General features: G+C 45.0%; 1 protein-coding gene across 1 annotated transcript in view; it reads left to right on the top strand.

Moving 5' to 3' along the window:
* The window catches only part of LOC309584551 (Golgi phosphoprotein 3), a 131,832-nt gene that overhangs the window by 67,302 nt on the left and 45,210 nt on the right, over positions 1-19,320 (top strand). Inside the window, exon 2 of the mRNA XM_082300598.1 lies at positions 6,712-6,843. Coding sequence (XP_082156724.1) covers positions 6,712-6,843 — 132 coding nt within the window. The remainder of the gene's footprint in view (positions 1-6,711; positions 6,844-19,320) is intronic.

A 19,320-nucleotide genomic window follows, 5' to 3' on the forward strand; every position in this document is an offset into this window, starting at 1 on the left:
TACACAGATTACATGTGGATCATGGCCATTGAGCGTCTGCAGCCGCTCATGGCCTTTCATGATTAACTGCGCAAACATGTCATGGATAGTCCATACAGTTTTTGTTGCCATGTGAGGTAAAAATAGCCACTCCAGCACATGCAAGGGATCACTGTCATCAGGAAACCACTGAAACAAGACAGCAAAGGGTTGAAACTTGCTAGTCACTATAGCAAGAGAAACAGGTTCATCAGGGTCCCATCTCCAGCCCTGACAACTTTCCAGAGCCTGAGCACAACGATCTAGGGCTTTCTTAGCCTCAGGAGTCAGCTGTTGGGGATAATTGAGATTAAGATCACCCCTGAGTAAAGCAAACAGGGGGTGCAAAAGCTCTGTGGATAAACCTAGAATGGGACGTAACCAGTTCAAGGAACCTAACGATTTCTGCAAATCATTCAAGGTCAGGTTATCCTTAACAGAAAGCTTTACAGGCTGAGGGCAGATAGTCTGCTGAGTAATTTTCCACCCTAGGTAATGCCATGTGGCCCGCTGCTGCACTTTCTCCGGTGCAATGACTAAGCCAGCTGCTCAAATTGCCTGAATGACAGCCACCTGTATGGAACACAAAACAGAATGATCTTTAGCTGCAAGTAAAATATCATCCATGTAGTGGTACACGGTCGCTTCAGGAAATTAGCTCCGGACAGGTTGCAGAGTAAGGTCCACCACTCTCTGGCATATAGTTGGGCTGTTGCTCATGCCTTGCAGCAAAAGTGTCCAGTGATACCTTTTCATTGGCTCTGCATGGTTCAGGGTGGGCACTGAAAAAGCAAAATGAGGTGCATCATCAGGGTGCAATGGAATGGTAAAAAAGCAGTCTTTCAAGTCTATGACAACGAGGGGCCAATCGAGAGGTATCATGGCAGGAGAGGGAAGTCCAGGTTGCAAGGCACCCATGGGTTCAATGACCACATTTACCATGTGCAAGTCATGCAACAGTCACCATTCACCACTTTTCTTGGGAATGCAGAATACAGGAGTGTTCCAAGGGCTAGAGGATGGCTGTATGTGTCCGAGAGACAGCTGTTCATCTACAAGCTACTGTAGGTTCTGTAGCCATTCCTGACGTAGGGGCCATTGAGAGACCCATATAGGGTCATCAGTCCTCCACATGAGCTTACATATGTTCAGTACTTGTGTTTGAAATGGCTGTTCAATGGCCCCTATAAAAAAGGGTTTGATGAGAGTCAGTGTTTATGCTCACAGTAGTTCCAAACTGTCCCATGACATCACATCCCCACAATGTACATGGCACTGGAGTGATGAATGGTGCGATGTGGACAGTCTGCCCATCAGGGCCATGAACAAGGCAAAGGTGGGCACTTTGGCGAGGGTGTTGAAGCCCTCCCACCCCAACTGGGTCGAGGCAGGGTCAACTGTGGGCCAATCACTAGGCCAGTCACTGGCTTTGATAATGGAAACATCAGCCCTGGTATCAACAAGTCCTTTGAATTCCTTACCATCAATCACGCAGACCATGGTTGGCGGAGCTGCTGTGATAGCACTTGCCCAAAAAATTTGAGGCTGGCCAGTGCTTCCGAAGCCTGCAGTACCATGCTTACCTTTTCCACCCGGGGTCGTGCTGCAGAATGGAACAAGCTGTGTGAGCCGCTGGCCTGCAGGTATAAAGCAAGGTGGCACGGGTGTCCAGAGCATAATCTGTATTTCACCTTCATAGTCGGAATCGATGACACCAGGTAACACAAAGAGTCCTAGCTTAGTGGTAGAAGAACATCTGATTAGTAAAGCATGCATATTATCGCCAAGACGTCTCCATACCCCTGTAGGGACTAAATGAACGGAGGTGGTCTCCAGAGTTACTGGCTGGCTGGCAGCCAAGTCCAGTCCGGCACTTCCGGAGGTTGCTAGGACGAGCTGGCTTGCCAGACGCCGTGCTTCCCATTTGTTTGTTTCTGCCAGGCGCATGAGTTCGGTCCCCCACAGGCGGTTTCCCAAGACCGCAGGTTTACGGTCCACAACACAGCAAGACCGTCAATCTTTTGCCCAATGGAACCCCTTTTTGCACAGGGGACACTTAGTGGTAGGGGCATTAGTGGAAGGAGATTGACCTCTTGGTTGCTGCAGAGGGCAATTGTTCTTCAAGTGATCAAGGGACTCACAACGATGGCAACGATTGCCACGTTCTTTCTGTAACCGAGCTGCGAAAGCCGCAGTGGAGGAGTTAGTGCTACGAGATGGAATAGTCACGCTTTGGCAAGCTCTAACCATTTCCACTATACCACAAGTGCGGCAATTACGAATAGATAAGAGGACTTTTTTACGGTTAGAATTCGCATTCTCATACCCAAGTTGCCGTAACAGGTTTTCTCGTGTGTCCTCATCATCCACCTGTTGGGCCAGCGCCGCCTGGAGCCTATCCATGAAAATCGTGTAAGGCTCGCTTGGCCCCTGCTCAACTGGTATAAGAAATGTTATCAGCTTTGTCTGTCATTTGAACCTGGCTCAGCGCTGCAATGGAAAGACAGGCAATGAGGTCATAAACATCACGTGGATAGTCTGTCTGGGCTCTGGCATTCTCAAACACACCTTCAGCAGTTAACTGAACCACAAGGACGGGGGGATCTCTCCGCTGTAGACGCCCTGCCTGAGACAGGCAAGGTGAAGGGTAGTCCGAGAACCAGACAAGATACTGGGTCATCGTCAGGACCATCCTCATCATATTTTTCCAGTCAGCAGGAGTGAGAATATAGGCAGAACTTAATGTTTGTAGATATGTAATGAGTTGCTCAGAAATTGCACCTGCGTCTTGTGCCAGCCTGCGCAACTCCTTCAGGACAGAGTACTCTACATCTTTATAGGATGGAGGCCTGGCCTGTTCGTAGACAACTGGGTATGCAGTCAGATATGGGCGGACCCTGTCCCGATCATGTGTAGGGTACAGTTGCTGTACCACCTGGGCATTACAAGATGCCGTGTCTGAATAGCTATTCAAAGTAACGGTCTCCAGAGGGGCAGCGGAGCTGGCTGGCAGCTCCTGGAGTGGCCTAGGTGGGGGGGTGGCTTGGCCTGGGGGCCCGCATGGGGGCGGGGTAGCTGCAGCATTCTAGAGGCCCTGCGAGGGCGGGGGACTAGTCGGAGAGGCCTTGATATTCACTGCGGCTGTAGGGATATCCGCATCCAAGGCCGGGAGGCCACAGTCGGCCGCAGCGGTTGGCAGAAGTGAAGTAGCCGTGGGGGGTGCTTGTGAAGCAGCCGTAGGGGGGGGACTGGTGACATAGCCGGGGGGGGGGGCGTGTGCCGAGAGGGCGGGCGGCGAAAGAGGAGGTACCACAGGAGAAGCCATGGGCGGCGCAGAGGCTCTAGGAGAGGTGGGCGGTGCGGAGGCGGGGCCGGGAGAGCTAGGCAGCACAGAGGCAGGGTTGGGCGGGGCAGAGGTGGGCAGGGCGGGCGGTGAGGGAGCTCTAGGACCCAGGGAAGACTGGAATGGGGGGGAGCTGTTATGCAGGAATGCGTCTCCCTTCGAGACTGCTGCTGAAGAGGGCAGCTGTGCGGAGGGGGAGACAGGTTCCCAGGAGAGTGGGGCAGCCGAACCTGCGTTAGATTCTGTAAGAGCTGACATTATAATTCCCCAAGTAGCGAGATGCCTGGACACACAGACATCACCCGCACTCGCAAGATAGAAAAGTTTTTGCCCAACCGTTTGCCAAGCATCTAGGTGATAAATGCTGGCTGGCAGGAGATCTTTGATATGCGTAAAAAGCCAATCTAGGAAAGAAATTTAGCATCGGAAATGTCTCTGTTCTGCCTTAGTAAAAGCTGCCACACCATCTCTAGGGTCTGTTTCTGCTCGAGGGACAGCTTAGTACCCATTATCATTCGCAGCTCACCTCAAAGTGTGGAATGTGCGTGCTGAAATTTGATAAGGTGAAGCTGAGAGGTCGCTCAGGTTGTCTAAGCGTGCTGCCTGGGTTTGCTGCCGGAGCTCGCCGCCAGAGTTCCCCGTAGGGATGCGCTGCCTGGAGCCACCGCCGGAGTCCTTTGCGTGGGCTTGGGTGATGCCTGGGGCCACTACGGGAGGTCCGCGGGAACCAGTGTAGGTCGCGGGCCGGGGGCGCTCCTGGGGCCCGGGGGCTTCGGTTCCGGGCGAGGTCCGCTCTTCGTCGTAGGGTAGTTTTCCACGTTTGGGCGCCAGATGTAGTGATATGGAGCAGCGAGGAGTCCCCAGGCAGGTGCAAAGGAGGAACATTATTTACAAAAACACGACCTTTTTATGCCCTTAGTCGGTTGTTAGTTTACATAGTTTTAAGGCAAAACAAACCAAATTTAACCAACCACCATATACCATGGTGCGGGCACAAGGCATTCACGCAGCATGCCTCACTTCCTCTATTCTAGCTGAGTCATTCTTCCACAGTCCATTTCTACTTAGGCTAAGTAACAGGCTGGAGCCATGATTTTACCAGTCCTTTCCTTTACAAAGCTTTACCTATCGGTCACACATCCACACATAGCCTGGGTTGTGCAGAGAAAATCATTCCATCACACATGATTTTTACTAGGTTTTTCACATACTTATACAGTCAAACCCCAGAGAAATTCATTGATTCAGTGTTCATTGGTCCCAAGTTACACAGTTCTTAGTATTTGGTTTCATATTGGTTATTGATCTCTTCACCTTCGATGTTAATTAGGTTCTCATTCTTTGTTCTTTTATCTATCTTTTCCCAGACCAGGTGTCTCCGACCATGCCAGGGGTGATGTTTGGAGTTGATGTTCGTTAATGGTCATTATCTTTTTTGTATCTTCTGTGCTACTCCCAGTCTTGTTGAGATGTTAAGCTCATCAGGCCTCGAGTGGTGAAACAGTCCTTTGAAAAGAAACTTTGATTCCTTTCCCTCGTGGCAAAGGCGAACAAATCCCCAGACTAAAGTTATATAAAACAATTAAAAACTTTGTACATTTCCAACACTTGGAGTGGTATAGTTAAGGTCACTTAATTGAAAAATACTTTAAAAATAAATTCAGTTTTCATTGCTAAACAAGGGGAAAAATTTCTAGCACTTGAATTGTTTGCATAATAATGTAACACTTTCTGGAATTAGAAAGAAGTATATATTTATCATGCCACAGCTGTAAGTTTGCTTGTGTGTAGTCTGATTCCAAAAATTATTTTTATGTAAAGAGGCTATTTAATTGAGAATAGTAGAGTGTAGGAGTCTTTGTATATATTGCACACCATCTTGCATGTTTTTTGGCAAAGAAATGTCTGGTGCCAACCAAAATCTTAATTTACAGAATGGCTGACTTCTTTGCGAGTAACAGCTACTCACATATCAGCTCTGAATTGACTGATCCAAATTCTTAAATGCCTTTCCAACCTTCTATTTATGGCCTTTAAAAAAATGCCTGTTACATATTTCAGTAATTACTTTCTAGAGATCCAGAGCTTTTTAAGAACTTTTTAAAGTATTGGTCATCTATATAATCTATATTATCATGTTCCTAGAAATCTATATTTAATGGCATGCCTTAGTGACTGGTTTGTTTTTAGAAGACTTCAGATGTATACATCTGATATGTCTATACATTGATAGCTTATATTCGCAAAAAGAATAAAATTGTATTACCCTTGATTTAAGTTAGACTTTGTTACTGGTTAGGATAAATTTTATGAAAGGGAGCATTCTTTTCTTTTTACTGAATTTTTCTCTGAAGAAGCACAAAGTGGATGTTTTCACAGAGATGCAACAATATGGGAGTTTTGGAAAGTCTTTCTGGATTGTAACAAGTGTTTTCACAGTAATTTCTCAAAAAACAATTTCTCAGAAATATTTTGTCTTAGATACTGTTCTTGCATGTTTTTTTAATATTTAACTGTTGCTTCTCTTGTGAGAGACTGTAATGTTATGGTTAATGGCTTAAACGTTGTTATGAAGGACTTTTTGCCCATTATGGCAAAACTGTATGTAGAAATATAGTTGAAAAACTGTGGTAGTGTGGTTCATAGAATAAATGTAGCTTGCAGTTTGGCAGTCCATATAAGAACAACTGTATTGGGTTTGTGTGGCCAGGTTTTGGTAGTGGGGGGGGCTACATGGATGGCTTATGTGAGAAGTGCTGAGAGCTTCTTCCATGTCCAGCAGAGCCAATGCCAGCTGGCTCCAGGACAGACCCGCTGCTGGCCAAGGCTGAGCCAATTAGAAATGGTGGTAATGCTTTTGTGATAACATATTTAAGAAAGGGGGAGAAAACTGCCCGAGAGCAATTGCAGCCAGAGAGGAGTGAGAATATGTGAGAGAAACAACTCTGCAGACACCAAGGTCAGTGAAGGAAGGGGAGGAGGTGCTCCAGGTGCTGGAGCAGATTCCCCTGCAGCCTGTGGTAAAGACCATGGTGAAGCAGCTGTGCCCCTGCAGACCATGGAGGTTTTTTGACTACATATAAACTACACTTTATATCTCACAGTTCTTGCTGGTTTGTTTTGCATCTCTTTCCTGAAGTTTCCCTTCTTTTCAAAGAGCAGAGACCAAGTGTCAAAACTAATAAGGGATGAGTCTGTTTTCTCTTTGATGTTTCAGTACAGGAATGGTAGTTGACTAGTGATGCTAGTGTATGAGGGCCAGAGAACCATTTAGAGAATGCATTAAGCCTCTTTTTCTATTTGCTTTCAGGTAGAAATGGAAATATTTTACTGCCTTTCATTCTTCACAGGGTTACACATCATTTTGGAATGATTGCATCTCCTCGGGATTGCGTGGCTGTATGTTAATTGAATTGGCATTGCGAGGCCGTCTTCAGTTAGAGGCTTGCGGAATGAGGCGCAAAAGTCTATTGACAAGAAAGGTAAGTGGAGGACAATGGTCACATTTACTTTTGTGTCATGCTCCAGGCAATACAGTAGCTATAAATTAAGGGTGCTTGTAACAAATATACTTTTTTCTTTATATGGGTGTTGGAGGTTAGGATTTTTCCTTTTTTTCTTTCTCTTAGGGAATTTTCTCCCATCTGTTCCTAAGAGACAATAACAACCAGTACTTAAGAGAGACAAAAGATGTAGCCAAGGGGGAGGGTGAGGAGTGCAGCTGGCTGCACTGTCATAGCTGGGGGGCTTTCTTTTGGGAAGGGCAGAGATACCTCGTGATTTTGGCTGGGGGGTGAGGGGCTGGGATCAGCTTCTCTCTTGCTCTCGGGATCGGAGGGGAGACAGGCTACGATCGCTGTGAGAGGAATTCACCATCACTGAGGGGTTCCGTCTCCTGCTGTCTTCTCCTACCGTGAGTGAAGCTCTGCTTGTAAGAGCGGCCATTGGACTGGGACCTTATTAACACCGTACCTCACTAGAAAGGACCCTCACCATCTATTCGGGTGCCTCAGGAGAAAACCCGGGACCTCGAGCCCCTCCCTCCAGCCCTGCCGTTTCTCTGCCACTGCTCTGGGTTTTTCGCTACACTGTAATCCCTCACCTCCTGCCTGCCAGGACACCTCGTGGCTCCTGCTACAGCTGCGGAGTTTCTGATACATTTTGTTTGCCACTCTGGGGTCTGCTGGCCTTTGCCGTTCCAGCTTGCTGCTTCCAAGGTTCCTGCTACAGCTCATTTCACTATCTGGAGAGGCACCAGGACCAGCCGCCCCTGTGAGGTTGTAAAGGAAGCCCCTTTTTTCCATCTCTTCCACTGGCTGTGCCCTCCATTACCCACATTAAGAAGTGACTGAGCTTGTGCCACAGCGCCCCTTGCAGCCGCAGGGGAATCATTGCACCTGCCCTGCCTGGCCGGGAGCCAACAGCACCCCTGCTGGCTGTGACCATAACTACACCAAAGGGGAAAGTGCTTGACAGCCGGGAAAAGGCTGTTATTTGGTTTCTGGTTTTGTTTGTTGTTGCTGCCATTGTTGTTGTTTGTTTACCTTGTTATACATATACATGCTAGTAAAGAACTGTTATTCTTTTTCTCATATCTTTGCCTGAAAGCCCCTTAATTTCAAAGTTATAATAATTTGGAGGGAAGGGGGTCATATTTTCCCATTCCAAGGGAGGTTCCCGCCTTCCTTGGCAGACACCTGTCTTTCAAACCAAGACAATGGGGATAGGGATTCTGAGTAGTGGCCTAAGATAGGTGCAGAGTTATTACCTAATAAGTTTTAACGGTGAGCTGAAGTACTTTGTAAAATCTTCTGTATTTGTTCCTGTTTGTTCTCTTGATGCGTTCATGCTGCTGTTGGGATCCTTGCACAATCAGTTGACAGTGGGTCTGGACAGGGTGTGGTGGCAGCATTTGCTGCTGAGAAGCCAGTAGCACTAGTTGTAATCTGCTGAAGGAACTGGATTTTGCAGTGTTTGTGAGATGTTGGTTGGGGCTGAGAGGGATGGCTGAGAGACTGTCGGGTGTATCCTGCAAGTTACCAGTTTAATACTGGTGTACACAGTGTTGCAATTAGTGCTTGCAGTGCATGGAAAGGAAACAATCCTTGTTCTTTGGGCCCATGAGAACACAGAGCTAACAGTATCTAGTTTAAGCATGCGACCATTGTGTTAACTTTGCTGTACTCACTGACTTTTAAGATGGGCAAATTTTTGAGGTTCTTTCTGAATTATGCTGAATATTTGAGGCACCTTAATTTATTACTTTTTCCACTGGATCTTTTTTCTTTATACAAAATGTGCAAAGTCACACTGTTTGAAGAATATTTACTTTATCAGCATTAGAAGGTACTTGTAAAATACATTTATTGAAAACATGGTCAAATGTTGTCTATGCATCAGAAATAAATTCTCTTTTATGACACCTTTCCCTGTCAATATTATCCCTTGCTAAATTCCTCAAACTTCTTCCAGCTTCCTCCTCTTCTGAAGAATCGAACCTCTGTTCAGACAAACAGCTCCTAATTTTTTAGCTTCGTTTAAGCATATTCAGCATTGATTAGTTTGCACATTAATTTTTTTTGCCTCCAAATCTTTTGGTTCCTTAGGCATTCAGGAATGTTCTTTAGCAGTTATTTTCATATTGCACAAACATTGTCAGGTCTATCTAACTGAAATTTTAACTGTGTCTTTTTAGGAAAATGAAAAAATAACTTGTGCATATCCTCAGTAAAGAATACAAGCAACATTTTTATTTTCCTTTTTTTTAGTTTTATCATGTGATTTTTGGGGATGGGCTGGTGTGTTTGTTTCAATTTTTGTTTTTTTCTCTGTTGTTTAAGGAGAACTAAAAGGTACCCAACATTAAATGCTTTGTTCTTTCTGCTGTTGAAAGGCAATTGAGAGATTTCTTTTTTCAGGCAGGAGGGTTCTATGAAAAAGTCTTAATATAAAATTCAAATGAAGATTGATTTCTGCTTAAGGAATTTCATGCAAATAAAATCCATAACTACTGATATATACGATGTTTCTTCTCTCCTTGCCCCATCTTTCTCAATTTAGAAATACTTCTCATTAATGACTTGTGTTGTTTTATACCTTATATGAAGTCTTGCATGTGCTGGTTTGGACAAATTTGGAGGAAAAATATCCTCTGATAGAAGGCAGGTTACAACCAGCCCTCCCCCACCAGGTTCGGGAAAAAATAAATTTTTTCCTCAGAGGAAAGTGAAAGAGATAAAAACTATTTATTTAACAAACACACAGGAAAAGGATAATAATGCTAAATATTAAAACCTCTCCCTGTGGAGAGAAAACCTGGGAAAATTTTTAGAGTCCTTCCGTAGGTCTCTCTCTCTCTCTCTCTCTCTCTTTCTCCTTGGAGCTGGGTCGCAGGCCCACCTCCAGGACCAGGGCCTCGGTGGAAAACTCTCCCAAGGTGTTCTGATGTTGAAACAGTCCAGAAAAAGAAAAAGCGAAAAAACCAAAGTCCCAGGAAAAAGTTCTTTATTTCATAGTCTCATAGCTTTCTTGAAGGCAGAGTTCGAAGGGGGTTACATGATAAAAGCAAACAGCAGCTGCAACAGCAGGCAAAACCAGCTTCTTCTATATGCTCTATATACTCCATATACTCTATATACTATACACTATACACTCTATATTTTTTCCTACAGAAGTGTGGATTATATTTGTTAACTGACCAATAAGATTAACACACGATTCTAGTTTTTTCTTAACCTATCCTGGTCTAATTCTAACAATCGTAAGTCTTACACAAGTGTTACATAGGTTACATATACATACATGTGTATACACAGATTTGCATATACAGTTTCTTTCAGTTCTTATTGTTTATGTGAACATTCTATCTAAAAAATGTGAACAGTATAATTCTATCTATATTTTGTCTAAAGTAAAGAATTCTGTGAAAAGGTAACATTGCTGCAGCAAGAACCATGTTTAAAGTCTCTGCTACAGCTTTTTAATGTTTAAGGCACTTTGCATATATTTCTACTAAAAGTTAAAAAATCTATATTTCTATTTCACTTTGGTGTGGCTTCATGTATCTCAGCTTATCCAAAGGTTTTAATTCAACCCCTGTACTTTGGCTTCCCTCTGGGCCTGAGTCCAGAGGAGCTTTCACTCCAACATCTCTCCAGAGAAAAAGTAGCCAAAAGCTGGCTGAAAAGCAAGCAAGCTGCTTCCTCCCTCTCCCTCCGCTGCAGAACGCAGAGGAGTCTCTGTATCTCTGTGTCCTTGAACAAACTGCTTTGAAAAGTTTTGCTCAGTTTTTTTCTCTTCCCCCTCTCAGGCTCAGTTTAAAGGCACAGAAAGGCACAAAATTAATTTCTGGTCATAGGGCGGCGATAGGGGATATACTTCATAAAGTCACCCTGAGACAGTACTACATTTTAAGTCTCATTTATGTGTTTGCAAGATTTAATTGTCTCAACTCTAACAAGTGTCCCCCTCATCTCCCTTTGCAGGCTTTTCTCCCCTTGCCCTCAGCTTTCTCTGTGAATTAAATACTGTGCTTAGTGAGTGGAATGAGCTGCTTTGTTGCATCCAAGGTTGTAATTCAGTGAGGCAGAGTTTTAGTGGCAATAGCATTTTTATATAACTTTTGTCCCTCAAGCTAGCCCTTCTCCCTCCTCGTCCCTGCTCCATTCTGGGACTTTGTGGAAAGGTAAAATTTCATTAAAATAAAGCTTTGATTTGTGACTTGTAACTCTGTATGTTCAAACTATGGTCTGAAGGGAGGGAGTTTAGGTTTCAGCCACATTAGCCTGTCCTGCAGCTGAGAAGGCTAGTCCTGTCTTTGCAAAGAGGTTTATTATTGGAGTCTCTCTTGGGTTGTTACTAGTTGTAACTAGTTGGGGTGACTTTATGATGTGTATCCCATATCACTGCCCTATGCCCAGAAATTAATTTTTGTGCCTTTCTATGCCTTTAAACTGAGCCTGAGAGGGGGGAGAAAAAACTGAGCAAAACTTTTTCAAAGCAGTTTGCAGCTTGTTCAAGGTCACACAGAGATAGCGACTTTTTTTCAGCTGTGGCAGGAGAGCGAGAGGGAAGGGAAGCACCGGGCTTGCTTTTCTTTCCAGCCAGCTTTCGGCAGTTTTTATTCTCAGCTCCTTTTCCTCTGGAGAGTTGAACTTTTGTTTTCCTGGAACTTTGTTTTTTTCCTTTTTTCTCTGCTCGACTGTGTCATGGGTTTGCAAGCATAGTCCCGGAAGTGATTTTCTTGCAAAGAGGTGCTTACAGCTTCCTCTATGAACTGACAGAACCTATCAATTGGCTAGTTTGAATATTGACAGTTTTTTAAGCCACTTAAAATTTTGACCACCTCTGTGGTCCACATTTAAGAATGGACAAACCCCAGGAAGTTCTCTCTTTGGCTTCCGGCTTTGGGACAGGTAACTGGGCTCGGCCTGTACGGGGCCTAGCGGGCCCGGGCCGGGACACAGCCATCGTGGAGCTGTGCGGCCCTGTTCCATCTGCGGCCCCCACATCCCTGTTATGTGCAGACGGCATGGCCCAGCTCCACCCCCCCCCCCCCCCCCCCAGTGTGGCTGAAGATTCAGCTGAAGCTGCCCCGCTTCCTGGCAAAGATCATATGACCAACAGCGATATGGGAAATTCCAGCTGCAAGGCCCGGGTGAGATTAACCCTTTTAGTGCTGTAAGTGCTGCAAACATTAAGTACAGAAAGAAGAGCTGAAAACCTGAGGGAGAAGAAAGAGGAGATGTTTAAAAGCTGAAATTCTGTTGTAAAGCTATGGTGGTGATAGACTATGATATATCAGAGTACCTGTTGTAATTTCATGAAAGCATGGGGGGTGGAGCGTTCAACTTGTGAGCAAAAGCACCTGTGCTGGAATAAGCAAATGCTGAAATAGCTGTAATTTCATGAGAAAATTGAACAGGGAGAGATGGAAGCGATGAGGACTTTTGCTCCAATCAGAAGGAGAAGACCTCTGTTCCTAGAGATGCTCCCAGAGATAGTCTTAGAGATGAAGATGATAAAGACCCTTTTTCTCCCAGGGAAGGAGGAGGGCCTCTATTCTTAGAGATGAAGATGCTCCCATAGATGGGTGAAGAGAACCTTTGTTTTTGAACAGCTCAACCTTAAAATGGTACCCCAGTAGCTCAAGATTGGACCCTCAAAAGCAGTTGTAGGAAAAGCTGTAAGTCGGGGGAAGGGACTCTCACATGGGAGCAGAGAACCAACATGGGCGGCTTTCTCGTTGTGATACTGAGCCATGACAGAACTTCTTGTGGAGATGTCTCCATAGCATGAGCAAGAGAGACTCCTCTCCCTAAGTGAACTGAACAAGGTTATTATGGAAGTGGTAAACAGACTGAACATCTCAAGGGTTGTCTTTTTACAGTGGGAGAAGGGGGAAAGGTGGGGGGACGAGAAGAGTTCTCTGCATGTGTGGTATGATTTTTTTTCCCTTCCTTTTAGGTCTGTTAATAAACTTCTTTATATTCTTTTAAGTTTGTGCCTGCTTTGCTTTTCTCCTAATTCTTATCTCACAGAAAGTAAATAAGTAAGTGATAATTTGAACAGAACCACTACACTCTAATTGGTGTTTCTGCCCGGTTACAAACTGAACCCGCTACAGACTGTTTCAACATCAGAATACATTGGGAGGACTTTCCACCGAGGCCTTGGCCCTGGAGTTGGGCCCACCACCCCGTCCCAGCTCCAAGGAGGGGGAGAGACAGATCTATGGAAGGACTCTGAAATTTTCCCAGGTTTCTCTCAGCAGAGTGAGAGGTTTTATTATTTAGCATCATTATCCCTTTTCCTGTGTGTTTGTTAAATAAATAGTTTTTATCTCTTTCACTTTCCTTCGAGGAAAATTTATTTTTTCCCGAACCTGGTGGGGGAGGGGTGGTTATAGCCTGCCTTCTCTCAGAGGATATATTTCTATATTTGGCCAAACCGGAACACTAGTGTTTGTGCAACACTTTCAGGTAACCACTCTGACTAAAAACTAATTCACTTCTTTGATCAGTTTAGTTTTTATTTGAATCGCTTTCTTGATCTTGTCATCAGATGGGGCACAAGTGAGACTGCTGTCATGAATGATAAGGTGAGAAGAGGGTAGAACTAGTTCTTTGGGAAGTAGTACAGATTTATAATCAGCTAATTATGGCCTTGATCACACAACTGACTTAAAAGATTGCTAGCTTCAAAGATTTCCACTTAAAACATTAAATCAAGTGGATATTTGCTGATTATTTTTTGCAGTTTCTAAGACAACTTCAGAAGTGATCAAGATGCATTAAATCCATGCTTGAATGCCATAGAGAGATAAATGAGAATGAGAAACTGTCAGACAAGGACATGATGAATGTTAGTGAAACGTTTGAAAGTCAGTATGACATTTTATGTTGCAACATCCTTGTAAATTTGGCTTCAGAGTATGTAATCATTGCGTAATTTTGTAGTTCTATCTACTGGTACCACTTTTAGAAACAAATAAATGAATGAAGTTTATGTATAAATAAATTTCTAACACTAGTGGTTATTCAAGATAAAAAATGGTACTTTATGCTGCCTTACAGTCTCAGAAAGCAAACCCAGTAATTACAGTTCTTAAAAGAAATCCCAATAAATCCTTGGCAGATTAACTTCAGTATTTTATAGATGACGCTTCTGAGTGATTAATGCATGAGTGGATTTTTGTGTTAAAACTAAATAAGAAAGTTTACTTAAAAATCAATGCAAGACATGCTTCATCTTTATCATGGCTTAATTGCAAAGCTGTATTGTGGAAAATGAAAATTGAATATTCTGTATAATTGAAATGTCAGCAGTTGAATACAAGGCAAATGTAATACATGCTAAATCACTGAAAATTGGAATAAAGAAATATTTTTTGCAGGAAGGCTAAGGACCATCATCTCTGAATAAACAGGATCTTCTTTCTCCACATTAGCTCATCTATTAAAGAGAGAAAAGATGCCCTCTTGAAGATGCTTAATTCTAGAATAATCATAGAATCATGGAATGGTTTGGGTTAGAAGGGACCTTAAAGATCATCTCATTCCAACCCCCTGCCATAGGCAGGAACACCTTCCAATAGACCAGGTTTCTCAGGACCCCATCCAACTTGGCCTTGAACACTTTCAAGGATGGGTCATCCACAACATCTCTGGGCAACCTGTTCCAGTGCCTCACCATTCTTACAGGAAATAATTTCTTCCTTATATCTAATCTAAACCTACCCTCTTTCAGCCTAAAGCCATGCCCCCTTGTCCTATCACTACATGCCCTTATAAAAAGTCCCTCTCCAGCTCTCTTGTAGGTCCCCTTCAGGTATTGAAAGGCTGCAATTAGGTCTCCCCAGAGCTGCCTCTTCTCCAGACCCAATTGTCCCAGCCTTTCCTCATAGGAGAGGTGCTTCATCCCTCTAATCATCTTCATGGCCCTCCTCTGGCCTCACTCCAACAGGTCTATGTGCTTCCTGCACTGGGGACCCCATAGCTGGATGAAGTACACCAGATGTGGTCTCACAATAGTGGAGTAGAGGGGCAGAATCCTCTCCCTTGCCCTTCTGCCCACATTGCTTTTGGTGCAGCTCAGGATACGATTGGTTTTCTGGGCTGCCAGCACATACTGACAGCTCATGTCCAGCCTCTCATCCACCAGTACCCCTAAGTCCTTGGCAGGGCTGCCCTCAATCCCTTCATCCCCAACCCTGTATTGATACTGGGGGTTGCCCCAACCCAGGTGCAGCATCTTGCACTTGGTCTTGTTAAATCTCATGAGATTCCCATGGGCCCACTTCTTGAGCTTGTCCAGGTCCCTCTGGATGGCATCCCATCCTTCAGGAATGTCAACTGCACCCCTCAGCTTGGTGTCATCTGCAAACTTGCTGAGGGTACACTTGATCCTTTTGTCTATGTCGTTAATGAAAACATTGAATAGCACTTGGTCCCAATACAGACCCCTTGAGGGACACCACTTGTCACCAGTGTCCGCTGGGACTCTGAGATGTTGACCACTACCCTCTGGATGCAGCCATCCAAGCAATTCCTTATCCACTGAACAGTCCACCCATCAAATCCTTCTCTCTCCAATTTAGAGAGAAGGATGTTGTGGGGGACCATGTCAAAGGCCTTACAGAAGTCCAGATAAAGGACATCTGTAGCCCTTCCCTTGTCCGCTGATGTAGTTACTCCATTGTAGAAGGCCACTGGGTTGGTCAGACAGAACTTGCCCTTGGTGAAGCTGTGCTGATTGTCCTGAATCAACTCCTTGTCCTCCATGTGCCTTAACAGAGCTTCTAGGAGGATCTGTTCCATGATCTTCCCAGGCACAGAGGTGATGCTAACAGGGCAGTAGTTTCCAGGGTCTTCCTTTCTACCCTTTTTGAAGATGGGTACAATGTTTCCTTTTTTCCAGTCACCTGGGACTTGACTGCCATGATTTTTAGAATATCATGTAGCTTGGCAACTACATTGGCTAATTCCCTCAGGACTCTGATTCATCTCATCAGGTCCCATAGACTTATGTTCAATCTGGTTCCTCAGGTGGTCATGAACTGGATCTTTACTTACTGCTACTGCGGCTGGAAATGTGGGATAGGGAATTTACATAGGCACTTCATAAAGCATATAGAAAAAGGAATAAACATATAATGCTGAGTTAAGTGTCCTGCCCCTCCTAAACCACTCAGCTAGCCAGGCACCACTGATAGGTTGTGTTATTTGATGTATTAAGTCCTGAAGATGTTGAATGTTGCTGTCCATACTAGCTGATTCAGCAGTTATGTTAAAGCAGCACATGCCTTCAAACTTGGAACAGCATTTATGATGTTGAAGAGGGAGGTAGTTTATCAGTAATCAATGTTGTAAGGTTCCTCAGTGTACAGCAGTTACTTCCAGATTTAAGGCAACAATTGCCTCAGATGTCAAATTTAAACCTTGTACAAAGGCACACACCAGGTGCTCTATATTTGCTTCTTGGAAAGAGTAATAAGTTAGTTACAGTAAAAACCAACCACACATGAGTATTTACATATTGATCTTGCAGAAATGTATCCAAGGTATGTGCTCGTAGTACAAGCCTACAAAGCATGAGGAGCCAATCCGTGAAAAGGAAGGAAAACAGGAGTGTCATCTCCTCCCAGTAATACATATGCTGTTGCTCCAGCTTCTTCAGCCAATATTGCTTCAGGGTTGGTAACTTGACAGGGGGTAATTGCCCACAGATTGAAGAGCTGTGGCTTGCACTTTTTCAGATCAAACTTCAATTCGATGTTGGGTTTGTAACACCAATAACAGTTCCAATGCTATCCCCCTAGATAAGGCACAGGAAATCATCAAACATACCTGAAATACAAGAAGTCAAGAATATGATTAAAAGAGGATGTAACATAAAGGGAGAAGTTTGAGTATAGGACCATACTGTATTTTCAGGAGTGTTGTGAATGAGTGTTACAGCTGTCTCAATTGTCTGGGGGGTAACTATCATCTATTTCAGGCCATGCTTTTGGGCAGAGCCACTGTAGCTAGGAAAGCAGCCAGGGGGTCCCAGCGTTCAGTGCTGGGACATCCTGGAATATGGGGAGTCACCATCACAGCGTCCCCAGTCTCCAACATTTTTTCTAGCCATGACATGGTTATTCCTGGATCCTGCTGACTATGCCACATGTTTGAGTCAACACAGGCAGAATAACCACAAACTCATGGCTGAAACACAAAGAGTAAATTAATTTTTGTTACCTTGCTAACCAGAGTATCCTTGAAGGAACACGTGGGCAGGGGTACACAAGACGGGATGCAGGAAGCATTAAGCTCCATTCCTTCTAACAGTCTGTTGGGGTTTTAGGAGCTCTCTTGGTTTTGTCTTTTTTCTCTGTTAAAGGAATTTTCCCCATTCATGTTGCTAGGGGAGCAAATGGCTGGGTATTTAAGAAAAAACAAAGAGCTGGCCATGGAGTGGGGCGCATCTGGCTACTCTTTTGTTTCACCTGAGTGTGTGGCCAGTTGGTCTCCGGTCTCCTGCATTCGGACAGAGAGGGAGGCTATTTTCTTTGGCTGCTTTTCCTTCTGCTGGACAAGCCCCGGGATCCCAAAGCCTGCCTTCCCTGCCCTGCTGGGGAGCCGGGCTGTGGCCACCCTGCCCTGTTGCTTCGAGCCTTCGCTACGTTGTAGCCCTGCTCACCCTGCCTGCCCAGACCTCCAGGGGGTTCCCCATTTGGATACATCCCCTCTGCCACCCAGGATTTGTGCTCGTCCCTGCCGTTCCAGCCTGCCGTTCCAGCCTGCTGTTCCCAAGGGTCTGGCCGGACACTGGGATCAGCTGCCCAGGGGTTTGTGAAGCTTTTTTGTTCCATCCCTTCCCGGGATCCCAGGGCACCAGTGCCGCGTGCTCCCCGAGCTCGCTCCGGAGCACCCCCTGCAGCCGCGGGGGAACCATCGCACCTGCCCTGCTCACTGGGAGCCGCCAGCACCCCTGCTGGCTGCGAGTGGAACTGTACCCGAGGGGAAAGGGCCTGACAGCCGAGAAGGCTGGGACTGGGTTTTTTGATTGATTGCAGCTACTGCCATAGTTATTGTTGTTTTTTTGACTGGTTATACACATATAGATATATAATAGTAAAGAACTATTATTCCTATTTTCCACATCTTTGCCTAAAAGTCCCTTGATTTCAAAATTATAATAACTCGGAGGGAAGGGGGTCGCATCTGCCATTCCAAGGGGGGCTCCTGCCTTCCTTAGCAGATACCTGTCTTTCAAACCAAGACACAGTCACCTTGTCATGGAAGGGCATCAAGTTATTCAAGCAGGATCTGCTTTTCCTAAACCCATGCTTGCTGGGCCTGATGCATTGGTTGTCCTACACGTGCTGCATGGTGGCACTCAAGATGCTCTGCTCACAACCTTCGCTGGCACTGAGTTCAGGCTGTCAGGCCTATAGTTCCCCAGATCCTTCTTCCAGCCTTTCTTCTAGATGGGCATCATATTTGCTAACCTTCAGTCAACTGAGACCTCCTGGTTGGCCAGGACTGGTGGTAAATTATTGAAAGTGTCTTGGTGAACCACTGTCAGCTCCCTCAGTACCCTTGGGTGGATCCCATCTGGCCCCATAGACATCTGTGTGTCTAAGTGGTGTAGCAGGTCGGTGACCATTTCCTCTTGGATTATGGGGTTTTCATTCTGCTCCCCATCCCTGTCTTCCAGCTCAGGGGGCTGACTACCCGCAGACCAACTGGTCTTACTATTAAAGACTGAGGCAAAGAAGACATTAAGTGCCTCAGCTTTTTCCTTATCCTTTGTTACTGTGTTTCTCCCACATCCAATAAAGGAGATTTTCCTTGGATTTTCTTTTGTTGACAGTGTATTTAAAGAAACATTTCTATTGTCTTTTATGGCAGTAGCCAGATTAAGTTCTAGTTGGACTAGTTTTCTCTCTGTACAACCTCATGACAACCTTGCAGTCCTCCTGAGCTGCCTGCGGCTTCTTCCAAAGGTCATAAACTCTCATTTTTTTTCTGAGTTCCAGCCAAATCTCTCTGTTCAGCCAAGCCATTCTTCTTCCCTGCCAGCTCGTCTTTTTGGCACGTGGGCACAGCCCATTCCTGTGCCTTTGAGATTTTCTTCTTGAAGAATGTCCAGCCTTCCTGGACTCCTTTGCTCCTCAGGACCACCTCTCAAGGGACTCTGTGTCCTAAACAGGATGAAGTCTGCCCTCTGGAATTCCAAGGTGGCAGTTGTCATGATCCGGTTACTAAAGTTCTTAGAAATGCCTCTGCCCGAATTAAGGTGCAAACAAGACCATAAGCCAGTGACAATAGTATGGGTTTTATTTGATAGTAAATATGAGAGAGAGAGAGAGAGAGTGAATTGGTGGAGATTTGTGAGCAGAACGATCCCCGATCCCTAAGCGACTGATTTGTGTGAGTAAACCCTATAAACTTTGGATTCCTCTTCTTGGTTTT

The sequence above is a fragment of the Coloeus monedula genome (assembly GCF_965178545.1).
Source record: "Coloeus monedula genome assembly, chromosome: W".
NCBI classification, from domain to species: Eukaryota; Metazoa; Chordata; class Aves; order Passeriformes; family Corvidae; genus Coloeus; species Coloeus monedula.